This window comes from Bemisia tabaci, chromosome 3 (assembly GCF_918797505.1).
Source record: "Bemisia tabaci chromosome 3, PGI_BMITA_v3".
NCBI classification, from domain to species: domain Eukaryota; kingdom Metazoa; phylum Arthropoda; class Insecta; order Hemiptera; family Aleyrodidae; genus Bemisia; species Bemisia tabaci.
Window position 1 is genome coordinate 43,327,331 of NC_092795.1, and position 14,228 is coordinate 43,341,558.

Sequence of the window (14,228 nt, forward strand, 5' to 3'; positions counted from 1 at the left end):
AAATGGGTTAAAACTAAAGATTGCGTGCTTCCTATTTGATTTTCCTCTTTTATTCATTTTTGCAGTTTCTTTCGGCACAACTGCGGCTCATGGAGATTAATGTCAATAGAACTTATATCTTATACTTATAACCTTGGGCTTGCGTAGTTGCATTCAGAAACATTCTTGCGCTCGTACAGAATTTTTAAAAGAAGAAAGTACGTTAAATTACATATGTGTACAAATGCAAATAATAGAGGGTCAATGGCGCGTAAAACCACTAATAAGCTTACATGTTTCACCGATAAACTTGCAAGCCCACTTCATAATAAACTAATTTTTCATTTACATATAGTTGCTGTCATTATCATGCCTAAAATAGTCTGTAGCAATGCCCACTTCCCTCTTGTGCAAGTAGCTAAGATCTCTATGTGTCGCACAAAAACCTTCAAATTATCTCGATTTTGCAGTCGGTATGTTGTGCACATTTCATAACTTCCTACTTGAAGGCTCAAAAATATTGCAATTTTTTGCTGGGAATGAAAGGGGAATGAGTTGCAAAATGAAATGGTGTTGCAGGTTGCATAACATATAATGCCTTCCTCTGACTTCAAATTTGGGTGAAACCGCGGTGGACTGCAATTTTGAAAGCTTTGAACTAAACCCTCTATGGCATAGCGTTAAGCATTCGTAACAACGTATTTTTTGGGTTTTTAAAAATTGAATATTTCCTTTGTGGCATGATTTTGCAAATCATCAGTAGTTTTTTCATTTATTTGAAAAACTGGTTCCCAAAAATTTAAAATTTTGAAAAAAAAAAAAGAAAAAAAAAAGGTATCCTATGTTTTTCATGCCAGCTGCAAAATAGATTGAGGTCCTCTAGAATCTGAGATCCAACATTAATTCATGCCTAATAGGTTTTTAAAGTACCTATGCAAAAATTACAATATTCCGAGTAGTATATTCTTAGTATTATTCGATATTATTGGAGGGAACGGGAATACCCTGCGATTGAGGCAATCACTGTTTTTGATGCTTGATGAGTACATTTTTATTCAAATTTTTCTCTTGAAACGATATTACATTGGGTTACAGTGCGCGTTGAGTCGGTCGATTGCCTGGAATAGGGTGATCACAAGTAGATGCTCGGGTTGTAGAGGGTGCGGGCTTTGCAGTTGTAGTTGTCACGGAGGATGACTCCATACGGGTTGATATTATTCTTCTCCAGCTCGGAAACGATGTAGTTCTTCTGGTCAGCGTTGAGTTTGTAGTCTTGGGCAAGGACAACGACGATCGGGTAGTTGTCGACGTAGTTCATGTACTGGAAGTTGTTGCAGATAACCAGGATGACAATGTTGTTCTTCGGGCAGTAAGACAGGACACCAGCAGAGTAGGTAAGATCGTTGTTCCACGCATCGTAAGGGACGAAGTCAGGGTCCATAACATCCTTGTATCCGAAGTAGGTTCTGTCGAAAGGCTCCCTGGTGTAGCACCTGTAGACTGGCGCATTGTATCCATTGTATGCGCGGCCGATGAAGTTCTCAGTGTAGTCGTAGGCCTGTCTGTTGGAGTTCCATGCAGATTGGACCATGGTGTAGCCGCCGAAGTCCCCTGAGTACCTGGAGTTGGGGATGAATCTGATGAAGGTGCATGATCCGCACTGGGGGACTCCGTAGGTGAAGTAAGCGTCGCAGAATTCGTAGTCATTGCGCCATCCGAAGACGGATCCACTGGCGGTTGAAGCGGCGACGACCCATTCCTTGTCGACCAGGTAGTTTCCTTTCCAGTCGTTGTAGAGGTTGTAGTTGGCGCAGCGGCGGGTGGCGGTTGGGACGGCCAAAGCCACACCGGCGAGGACAAGGAAAGCCAATAATTTGTGCATCGTGATCGTCGGGCCTTTTGCCTGCTGTGCTTGGACAACTGCAGATGGAACTGATGCTTTCTCTCCGAGACTCCATAGCTTTTATACGAAAATTTCGATCATATTGCAGGGACGTATTTTGACGGCCGAAAAATTAATGGCGCATCTTGTGTTTGCACGTTGCAACGAGGCGAGTCGGGCAAGTTTTATTTATCGCAAAATCCGTGGATGGGTCACTTGACGCAGGTTTCTGTGTTTAATCAAATTCGTCCAGGTGACGGGAATTGTCAATCCATCATCAATCTGACTCGGATGCCCGAATCTGCATTCAAGAGCAAACAATGATCTACTTAGTGATCTAGGTAGCAAACGGATCAGTTCAAAACTGCAGTTTTATGAAAGATTTTAGTCAAGTCTTTATTTCACTTCAATTTATAGGAAACACATGACCGTGAAAAAAGATGCTTAAAAACGCAACTTTATTCAAGGATGATTGTTGTTAAATGATTATAGTATACCTAGCTCTGAAACACCTGTTAAAAAAAGTGGGACAACCAAAAATCTTTTTAGGTGCTTCAGACCATTGAAAAGTACATCATGTCTGAAGTACACAGAACCCTGGTTCTTAGTACTTTTTTCTGGATCCGCAATTGAGTGATCACTGCTCACACATAAAATAATACAAACAACTCTGTTAGGTGCCCAAAAATTAAGAAGATGTAGAAGTGAATGTTACAAATGTTTTGCTTCACTAGTCTCAAGAATAATGCATAGTTCTGAGTTAAACATGTTTAAGTTTATTTTTTTGAAATGGCCAGAGCATTTTTCTGAAGGTGGGCTTCGCCTTGAAAGGGGGGAGGGTGTCGGTGGGTATGTAACATTTTCAAGTACGGAGGAGGGTCTGAGAGAACTCCCCCAGGAAACTTTTAAACAATTGACTCTTTGGTTAAAATTTTCGCACATTCTGATACAAATTGTTAACGTGAATGTGACGGTTTCTGGTCTTCAGCAGCAGCAAATGACAAATTCATTAAAACTGAAAGTGTTTTTTGCCGACAGGTGTGCTCATGACGTATCAGCAGTATCATGGAAAACTTTCAGTCCCTAATTACAATCATAAAATATAGCGAATCAGGCTAGACTATATGGTCAGAGTAAAATAAAGATTATTAAACGAATTGCCAAGTCAATCAGAGTCAATGTGTCCTTTTTATAACGGCGTGTATTTTAGAGAGTCTGCCAGATCAATTCAAATAAATAATCAAAAATACAAATTATAGGGTTTGAAGTTCTAATCTAATGATCTTCCTAGTAGTAGGAGGTGTTTAACATGTTTAGTGTATGCTCTAAAACTCTATACTTTTGACCCCAAGTCGAGCTTTTCGCTCTACTAGTAAATACGGCCTGGCCTCGTCACTATTGGACTTCATTTCGCAATAAGGAACCACAATTTCTGACTCATTTGTATAGAAACACTTATATGCATATCGACGGTAAAACTACCGGACTATGTATCTCAGTTTGCAACATTGCATGACTTCCTGTCATACTTTATTTTTTGAAGGGAAAACTACTCAACGTTAATTCTGGAAAACTATCGTGATTTTTCCTCTCTGGGCGATGAGAAATCTGAGGAAACTTCAAAGAATGATATTGATTTGTTCTCCTTCAATAAAGTAAAATGAGAGCGGTGGTTTTTAAACACAGCAGACGAAGTAAGTGGTCTGGTAGTTTCAAAGAACGTCGTATAAACCTTCGAAAGTTGCCAAATTCATGCCAATTATTGCCAATTTATTTATGTTAAAACACGTATTATTGAAGAGATTTTTGCATGATTTTCCTTGAAATTTTCAGATATTTTAGATTCAATTGCGAACAAAATTCTATGAAAAATTGGAGGAAAAATATTCAGAATTTTCTCAGTATATTTGTTCTTTATTCAAGAAAATATGGCAACGCCTGAAGACTCATACGGCGTTTTTTCCTAGCACGACAGAATATCATATATCGACGGTGAAACTACCAAACCACGTATCTCGGTTTGCGACGTCGCAGACTTCCTGTCATACTTTATTTTTTAAATGAAAAACTACTTAACATCCAGTCTTGAAAATTTCTGTGATTTTTCCTCTTTGTGCGGAGAAAATTCCGTGAAAATTTCAAGGAATGATATTGATTTGGTCTGCTTCAAAAAAATAAAATGTGAGCGTAGATTTTTAAACACCGCAAACGAGATACGTGGTTGGTAGTTTCACCGTCAATATACGTTATTCCTGAGGTTGGCTGGAAATCATAGTTCTTAATGTATATTAATTACATATAAATATAATATTCACCACCTTTCTCGAAACATTTTAAAGGATGCTTGAATTTTGAGCCTGTCTATACTGTGCTTTCAAAACCGTCATCCAGCCTTGCATATCATGGCATTGATCATGGCGGCGCGGCGCGGCACCTTGGCCGGGCGCGCCGTACCTAGACGAGCTGGAGGATTGCTTACCTTCCTCATCGTCTTACCCTCGGAGCCCGCTCGCCACCCCCAAAGCTCGCAACCCCGCGCCCGCGAACAACCCCCAGCCCTCGCCAACTCACTCGCTGAGCTTTCGTCGGTCCGGTCGCTCGTGTCCCGCCGCTCTCAGCGTGGCACACGAGTTCGCGCGCCGCCCGCTTCTAGTGATAAGCCGATTGATAAGCTTGCCCGCCGCTTCTAGTGATAAGCCGATGGATAAGCTAGTCGTTCTCCGATAAGCTGATTTATTCGGTTTTAAATCAACCGGTCGAGTTTTACCGTTTCGTCCGGGTCGGTGAGTGGTCGAGTGTTTTGGACCCTATTTTGAGGGTGGAAATCGCAACCGAATGAGCATCATTCACATGGATGGGTTTGGTTTGCTTATCATATTTTCCATGTCTAAACACGGATAGTTTTGAGTAAATGCTTTGATCGGACTTTTGTTTGACCCCAATAAGTGAACGTTTTTCGTAAATTTATTTAAAATGGATCAAAAGTTGATTAAGTGTGTAAATATTTTTTGACAGTAGTTTCATTGATGATTTATTCGTGTCCTGTAAAAGCAGGAAGGTTTCTATTGACTTTGTGCAATAATATTTTAGGAAATTATTTGCGTTTGTTAGGATAAATCAAGTCATTGCTCATTCTTCCATTTGCGGCGATTCTTGACTATTGACTGCAATTTTCCTCATCGCTCTTTTACGAAAAAAACAGTTAATTTTTTTAGGTCGTTTTCATAGTCTAGCGTTTCGTCGAATAATTAATGTATGTATAGGTGGACTCGGTTTTGAAATGATAGTTAAAATAGTATGTTAATGACTTGTAGGTATCGAAAAGTGTGAATGCATACAAGGCTTGTAACCAACTGGTAAATGACCAATTAATAAAAATTTTTTAAAAAAAATCGAGTTTCACCACTCAATATAAGTATAAAAATCTAAGATTTCTACATTCTCCTCAGGAATTAATTAAAGGCACCTAAGCAAAGGCAGAGAAACATCATAACCTGATTTTCTGTATTAAATCCGTCTGTTGCGTGCGTGGATTTTATAACCGTGAACTCAATCGAATTTGTGATTTAGTCAACTTACAGAGCTTACAGAGGATTAAAATTCTTATTCTTCGGCACATGAACCAGCCTCTCATCCCTGGTAAGTTTTAAAATTATCTATTCGAAATACTAAAACACGTTCTTTTCATGCATGACTTTTCGTTAACTAAATGGCGTCGATTCAACTATATTGCCTTCAGGCCTTTGTGAAGGAGATTAGTTATCAAGTTTGGGTCGAAAGATATTTATTTTTTGGTTTATATAGGTCTCAGCTAATAAAATTCAACAAGTAAGTCTCATTCGTTATTCTGTCTATCGTAAAATACAGCGGATCTATGATATTTTCAAAGCCTAATGCGTGATAATCATTGTAATTGATTTGACCGCTGTTTTAAAGTTGAAGAAATTCGTGGGATATATTAAAAAAATGTCAGGAGGCCCTTACCAAAACTTCCGTATCTTAATGCGAATCGGACGTATTTCTGTGAAACGGAATTAAGTGCATTATGGTGTGAGCTCATTTATGCATATATTCTTATGGGTCTCAGGGGTCATGTATTAATTCACATAGTTTCGTTTGAAAGAAATACGTCCAATTTAAAGTCGGTCAAGAATTAATTCCTTTGTTTTGCCGCGCATGAAAAATATGGGACTATGGCCGCAATCTAGATGAATCGTTTCGGTTGCGAGAAAATCCTCCATCTAAGCTTCAGCAACAAGTTACAAACAGCCTCACTGGAAAGCAGCTTTGTCCCCTCAAATGTTGTGTCATCAAATACGGGGCGCTTCTTTTATTCTATTTTTTCCCTTCGCCAAAACTGACATATGCAACCGATTATTCCTTCCTCTCCACGCAATCCTGAAAATTCGAATCAAATCTTGTACACAAGGTCTTGAAGAGTTGGTGGGCTTCCTCTTACCGTCGGCATAGTGCGCATTTATTTCACGCTATGATAAAAAGAATGATGAAAGTAAACACACATTCAACCATCTACTGAACTTAATCATACGAGCACAAAAGACATTGATATTGAAATGGGACACCTCAGTTCAAAAAGAAACAAAATATCAACGACAAGTGTGATCTAATACATCAGGGTGCTGTTTCAATCTTATGATTTACTGTTTTTGCGCGAAGCTTGGGTTTAATTTTTGACCAAATGATGTAATTATAAGACTTGGCAACACCAGACGCATTTGAGAGGTGCATCATAAATGAGGAAGGCGATAACGTGAGTCTGTTATTGGTTCAGCGAGCGGCAGGGAGCAAAATACGAAAACCGTAAATTAGCAATGCAGATTTTAGATGGATGATGCATATTTTGGCACATGTCTCGATCTTCCCCGCCATATTTAAAGGCTGATCCCAAAGTTTCGAACCGTTGGGTTTTAACAGCGAAGGTATGAAATCTCAAAATTTCATTTTCGGAAAATGCGGCAACCAAAGATTGATGATACGCAAATTAGGTTTGAAGAAAATAAACATTCCCTTTTTAGTCCTATCTTAAAAATGTTTCACCTGCATAGAGATACGTTGTAACGTACTTGAATTGTGTTAATATCAGGGTTTTTTAGTAACATGATCAAATTTTGAGTTAACTACCTATAAATATTTTTTAAGAAACAAAAATTTGATTGACATTATCTGTCTTACTAAGAAGATATCGAATAACGCAAATCGATAAACGCGTTGCAAGCTTTAAGCAATCTAGTGTATTTACTTGAAATAATTTTCATTCAACATTGAGGTGCCAGAGCTAACTTTTTTCCATATTTTCATTTAAAAAATGGAGTAACTTAACTTTTGTTCACAAGTATCAGGTCCGTGTATTATCCGCCTCATAGGGTATACCGTGTGGTCTGTAGTCGCTTCGCAGATTCCTATCCGTGTAAAGTCTCCTTCACGTTGTCGGGTAGGCAAAATGTTAGTCAACGAGCTCGAGTAATTAACCTTTTCGCATTCCGCACGTAAGGATAGCTGAGCTGACCCTTTTGGTAGGTCATGATCCGTTCATTTATGTGGGAGGAACGGACCCTAATTTTTAGATAAGTCAAGTTACCGTCCACGCAAGCCCGGATTCACACCGATACTTTGACGAATTATGAAAAAAAATGGAATTATCTCCTAAAAATTATGCAGTTATTTGTAGTTTTATTATTCATTTTATCTCATTTTGTTTTACTTACAAAAACCTGTGTCGTACCGACAGCGCGTCACGCTGGGCCTCGACCACCCTCCACTCTGAGGAACATTCCCGTATGAACATTCGCGAGTTGCCAAATTTCATCAGATGAAACATGTATTTTTGAGGAAATTTTTTGTAATATTATTCCTTGAAATTTTCAGGTATTTTAGATCAAATACCAAACAAAATTTTCTAAACAATTTTGAAGAAAAAAATTCATTTTTTCCCACTAAATTCGGTTTTCATTGAAGGAGATATGGCAACGCTGGAGGCTCATACGGCGTTCTTCCTCCAGCACTCGAACGACGCATCTTAACAGGAACCATCCCTCCCCGCGTGTCTTACGTAATGCATGAATAGTCCTTTGGTGGAACTACGACCTAAAGGGCTTGCAGGAGCCGCACAGTGGATCAAATCAATTGGAGAGGTCGGACATTAATTTTTTCACTGAAACTGGAAAATTTGACGTTTAATTCGTCACATTTTAAATTTTAATGGGTGTGACTAGAAGGAAATTTGACAAGGAACCAGTGGAACCACTTATATAATCTCAAATGAAGATTTTGCACGTGTGAGAAATTTGCGATTTGACTGCTGATTCCTATGTAAAAGTTCGCAAGAAACATGATGGTGCCACTGGTTTTCTCTGAATCTAACCCCCAAGCTTAAAAAAAGCTCTCAAGTTGAGGCCAAAATGGAGGAGATATCCCACGCTATCCTGAGAGTCCATATCTACACCGAGACAAACTCTGCATGCAAAGATAGGGAGCAAATACATTAGCACGGTTGCCGTGTTTTCAGTTTTGGAGTCCCCAAATAAAGTGGCAACCCTGCTACTGTATTTGCTCCCTATCTTTGCATGGAGAGTTTGTCTTGGTGTAGAGGTGGACTCTCAGGATAGCGTGGGATATCCCCTCCATTTTGGCCTCAATTTGAGAGCTTTTTTTGAGCTTGGGAGTTGATTTCAGAGAAAATCAGTGGCACCATCGTGTTTCTTACGAATTTTTACACGAGAATCAATAGTCTAATCGCAAATTCCTCACACATGCAACTTGCAACATCTCCATTGCTGTATGGACGGAGTTACAGGCGTTTAAAGTTTCCACATTTTGTCCGACCTCTCCCACTGACTCTATCCAATCCACTGTGAGCCGGGGCGTTGACCCAGCATATCGATAGAGCAAAAACCGTAGGCAATTTATCGAGGGGATTCTGAAAAAATCCATCCACTGCGACTCACACGAGCGTGGTTTCCTCCTCGAAGACGCTTTTCTAAACCCACTTACTCTCGTCGTTTCCTTTTTCTTGGAGCGAGCTCTCTTTTTTTTCTTCTTCCAGCACGCTGTAAGGAAATCAGGTGTACGGGGGTCGAGTGGGGGAGACAGGTGAGCTCCCTAATGATAAGAGCAGGGGTCGTCGGGGTACGCGGGGGAGGGGGCTATCGCCACGGTAAGCCAGATAAAAGCAAGAATCTATCACGTTGGGGGTGTGTGCGGAGCAAAGGGGGTTGTCGCGCCTTGTGACGCCCCGTCCCCCGTCGAAATGCTCCCCCTTTACTATCTTATCTACCTTAATTTGTCATCCGTTAAAAGCTCCACACTGTTGTCAGATGTCAGTGATACGAAGCTGAATATTTTGCAAATGCCATTTTTTAAACGGAATCGCACTGTCACAATATATTTATTCTTCATTGGAAGTAGGAAATCTGTCTGTAATTTATACCACATGTCTGCACAAAGGTGAAAAGTTTTTGTTCCTTATCGAATATGAACTCTCTTTATCAACGTAGAGTCAGAGACCGCTTTGTCACTAAAATTTACATTTTTCATGGTTGTAAACTTGGAATTTTAGGGTTACGCAGAACTACACGTCCTAGGATACGTACTGAATCTTTACAATACCAGCCGAAAAAATTGTATGGTGTCGACCTCAAAGTCAATGAAGGACGGGTCGCTTAACGGACCGAAAAAATTTTCATTCCTAATTTCTCTAAAAATTTTCTTCTCCAAGTGAAAAAAATTCTCCGAAAGTTCAAGAAAACAATAATAAATATTACTTCGTCCCGATGAATCCAACGGACATCCTCTAAATAGATTTTCCCCGGTTAAATTGCACCTTGTGGGTGCCTAAGTGCAAGAGCTCGATCACCTGACGGAATGATGTCGACAGATGCACTGGGGAAAAAACACATTGTAACTAGAGTCTAGACTCTTGAAAACATTGACAAGAAAAAGGACTCTTGATTCGATCAGATTTCAGCTTATATCAAAAGGAAATCCGCTCAAATTAAGAGGCTTGGTTCTTGATTTAAGCTTAAATCTGATTGAATCAAGAGTATTTTTTCTTGTCGATGTTTTTAAGAGTCTGGACTCTAGATCCAATGTGTTTTTTTTCCAGTGTGGGATTTTACCAGTTATAGGTCTAGTTCTGTCTTCGTAAAAAAACCTGCCCCTCGTGAATTTTTAGGCAGAACGAGAGGAGCCAGGAACGTTTCCCCAAAAGTCCATTGTTCATCACGCATAAAAGTTTCGTGAAGTTCCGACCGTACAATAGGAACTTAATTCCACAGTTCATTGTTCCCTCTTTCCGCGGGAGCGGCGAAATTCCCAAGATGCGGAGGGCGCGCATTGACGAGAGGCACGCGCAGCGACTGCCCCGAGCCAACTGCATGTTTTTAAATTAGCGGCCTCGGGTACCGTCGCAGACTCCCATTCTTCACCCCGGAATAACTAACTTGTTAGTTTGCCTCTTCTTCCCGGCGTTCCTCCCGAATTTTTTATGCGCAACTTCTCGCGAAATCATCGCTCAGTGTTTATGTTAATGCCGCCGCCCCCCCCCCCCTCCCGCTGCGAGTCGAGGACTTTTTACCTAGCGAGTAGTGCTCTTAATTATTTGCTACCGGAAGTAGCTGCGGATGAATTATGCATTTTTCCCTCGCTAAGGTGCTGCCGAGCGACTTTGAAAATTCTATTGCCGCGGCTCGGAAGATTCAGCTCAAATCGCCGCCCGCCTGACAAAAGCGCGTAACTGCCTTTAGAGATGAGCCGTGGAAAACGTTATATTGTATGGGTGACAGGGTTTATTACGGAGTATAGTTACGCCCTTATGTCGGGACGGTGACGAAATATGGAGTCGAAGAGCCGAGCGGCAGGCGGGCGTTTTCGCATTTGCATCACAGTCGCTTTTGGTGTTTAGCGGGTCACTATTATATTTCATTAGAATTTTGATATTAAATTCCGCGATGTCTTCAGACCGCGCGTCTAAACCCTACCTTTGCGAACGTCTCTTTTACGGCGGGCTTGCCTGTCGGCTCGTCAAACGTGGACTTTCATTGAAGTTCGTAGACGTGACTATTTTAGAACTTGCTGAAATTCGTCAACATCTTTGTCTCTGTGACGTTCTGGAGGAATCTGACGGAGATTGAGACCCTTTTGTGAGATTTATACTGTGGTTTGATTCGCGGTTTATTAGCTTGTTCGTGCATGTAATGCCTGTCGAGGAAATCCTCGACACCCGACGCCGCTAGGTTTTGAATCAAGTGTAAGAATTTTTTATTATGCCTGTGAATTTTTCATCCTGGAAATTTGAAGTTTGAACTTTAGCATCTTTTTATAACCTCGTAAAGTTGCCGCTCTAAACGTGAATAAACCTGCAAAATTCTGAATTATATATTGCTCATTTGATGTCTTGGAAGATCTTTCGAAACAACGCCTACAGAATCTACCCTGAGATGTTGGAAAAGTATACGTAGTTTTGATTTCCGTTAAATACGCACAATTCACTTACACTGTCTTGCCGAGGAGAAACGTCGTGTGAACATTCCAATGTTGCAAAACTTTGCCGCGTTTTAATGTATAATTTTGAGAGAATGTAGTAATATTTCTCCTTCAAATGTTTCTACTCAGTCAATGCAAGCGCTGTACAATTCTTTGAAAAAATTTAGAATTTACTTCGTGAGTTTTCTAAAGAAATTCTTAATTTGTCAAAGGAAGATTTGGTAACATCTAAATGCTCTTGTGCCGTTTTTACTTTAGGCAGTATGCGAAAATTCATTCGCCTCAGTGTTACCTTCCCTATTCTGCGGATCAAATTCTAGAATGATAACGACCAGGTGGGTAACAGTCTGCCGTTTTCGCTCATCTGATTCTTGGAATTTCCATGCAGGATCCACTTGACCTAAAGCTCCCAAGTTTTCTCGCACCAAAGCTGTCCCAAATCTTGTCCGATTTTTCCTTGCGGTCCAAGTTTTTCCTATCGTTCCAACCTGCCAAAAAGGTCCCAGGTTCGCTTCAAAAAATGGTCGAACGCGACACAACGGAAAGTATTGACAAATACCTTTTTCGCTGGTTATTTCTGGTGGTTTCTATGATGAAATGCCCCTCCCTCTCACGATTGCAGAGCCCGCGGTGCGCGAGTTTTTCGCAAATCGTTCAACACGCGGCAAAAGCGGGCGCAACTGGAGGCCCGATGATAGAGGGGAGGGTAGTGAAAAATATCGGGGCATTGAGCGTAACCCAGACAAAAGCCACGCGAATAAAATATTCACGGATCCAGGACGGTCGAGGTGTTGAAGTGCTCGTTGTGCGGACGGCGTCCAAGTGGGCGGCTATCGAACTCTACCGCGCCGCGGAAAAACACCGTATGAACACTCAAACGTCGCCAAGTTCCTTTCGATAAAAAATTAATTTCAAAGTAAATGTATGAATATTCTTCCAACGAAATTTTCGAATAATTCAGATTGAATTGCGAATGAAATTCCGTGAAAATTTCGCGATACATGATTGCAAGTGTTTTTTTGCAGTATACGATCATTTAAGCGGAATAAACTTGGCAACATCTGATTGTACATACGGCATTTTTCCGAGCGAAATGGTGAATTGCCTATACGGAGGGTTTGAAATAGCCGCGCGGCGCTGCATACGGGGCATTAGTCGCGCCTTGGACCTATCATTAGGGGATCACATTGTTGGCTCGTCAAAACGCCGCCGCACAGTGGATCGAGTCAATGGAGATGTTGCATGTGTGAGGAATTTGCGATTTGACTATTGGTTTTTGTGTAAAAGTTTGCGAGTAACACGATGGTGCCACTGGTTTTCTCTAAAATTAACTCTCAAGCTCAAATAAAGCTTTCAAGTTGAGGCCAAAATGGAGGGGTTATCCCACGCTAACTTGAGAGTCCCCCTCTACATCAAAGACAAACTCTCTATGCAAAGACAGGGAGCAAATACATTTACAGGGCTGCCACTTTATTTGAGGACTCCACAACTGAAAACACGGCAACCCTGCTAATGTATTTGTTCCCTATCTTTGCATGGAGATTTTGTCTTGATGTAGAGGTGGACTCTCAAGGTAGGGTGGGATATCCCCTCCATTTTGGCCTCAACTTAAGAGCTTTTAATGAGCTTGGAAGTTGATTTCAGAGAAAACCAGAGGCACCACCGTGTTCCTAGCGAACTTTTACGTAAGAATTAATAGTCAAATTACCAATTCCTCACACATGCAACATCTTCATCAGGGAGGTCGGATATGAAATTTTTTACTAAAACTGCAAATTTTGATGTCTATTTGATCACATTTTAAATAAGGAGTGCCTCCAGAAGAAAATTACACGAGGAAACCAATGGAACCACTTTTAGACCCTCAAATTTTTGTATGAACGGAGTAATAAGCTCTTAAAGTTTCGAAATGTTGTCCGACCTCTTCAATTAGTTCTTTCCACTGTGCGCCGCCGTTGTCGGTTCGGAGCTCCATTACGGTGGCGCGCGTACGCCTCACGGCCGACTCTGTCAAAATAATGATCTCATAGCCGAAAACAGGGTAGCTCTTCGTCATGCATATTAAGCTACCGCCCGCCAATGGACCATCAGTGCCACTGAAAATTGGACTGCATTCAGCGGAGAGGAATCACCATTCCGGGCTGGAGGCCTACCCTGCATTGCCGGGAAAAAAGTCGCATGATAACGCGAATGTTGCCGCATCCTCCCCTCCCCTGACAACATGATCATTTTTGAGAGAGGTTGTGGATAGTTTCCTTTGACATTTTCGGATGAAATTGCGAACGAAGTTCTTTTAAGATTTGGAAGAGAAATATTTACAATTTTTCGGAAAATTCGTGTTTTATCAAACTAAATTTGGCAACAGCTGAAAGCTCATACTTTTGTACACTGGAAAAAAAACACATTGGATCTAGAGTCCAGACTCCTAAAAGCATCGACAAGAAAAAGTACTCTTGATTCAATCAGAATCTAGCTTAAATCAAGAACCAAGACTGTTAATTAAAGCGGATTTGGTTTTGATTCGAGCAAAAATCCGATTGAATCAAGAGTATTTTTTCTTCTCAATGTTTTCAAGAGTCTGGACTCTAGATCCAATGTGTTTTTTTTTTTCCAGTGCTCCCCTGACAACATGATCATTTCTTAGAGAGGTTGTGGATATTTTCCTTTGACATTTTCAGATAAAATTGCGAACTAAATTCTCTTAATATTTGGAAGAGAAATATTTGCAATTTTTCAGAAAATTCGTGTTTTATCAAACTAAATTTGGCAACAGCTGAAAGCTCATACTTTCGTATACTCTTAAAATATATGTTAAAGTACTCCGGTGGTCAAAGTAAGCGGTAAACTGAGCTTACGTGCAAAATTT

The 14,228-nt window shown here is 40.6% G+C and overlaps 2 protein-coding genes across 2 annotated transcripts in view; one reads left to right on the forward strand and one right to left on the reverse strand.

The window, feature by feature from the left end:
- Positions 1 to 1,005: 1,005 nt before the first annotated feature.
- On the reverse strand, positions 1,006 to 2,091 carry LOC140224267 (uncharacterized). The gene has a single exon (XM_072298420.1). The coding sequence runs from the start codon at positions 1,859 to 1,861 to the stop codon at positions 1,112 to 1,114; it is 750 nt and encodes a 249-aa protein (XP_072154521.1). The 5' UTR covers positions 1,862 to 2,091; the 3' UTR covers positions 1,006 to 1,111.
- A 2,335-nt stretch (positions 2,092 to 4,426) lies between these two features.
- The window catches only part of LOC109030558 (leucine-rich repeat, immunoglobulin-like domain-containing kekkon 3 protein), a 176,657-nt gene continuing 166,855 nt past the window's right edge, over positions 4,427 to 14,228 (forward strand). The window contains exon 1 of the mRNA XM_072298419.1: positions 4,427 to 5,500. The gene's annotated coding sequence lies outside the window, so the exon portion shown is untranslated. The remainder of the gene's footprint in view (positions 5,501 to 14,228) is intronic.

Coding starts and splice junctions, on each gene's coding strand:
- LOC140224267 (XM_072298420.1), bottom strand. CDS start 1,861: ATGCACAAATTATTGGCTTTCCTTGTCCTCGCCGGTGTGGCTTTGGCC.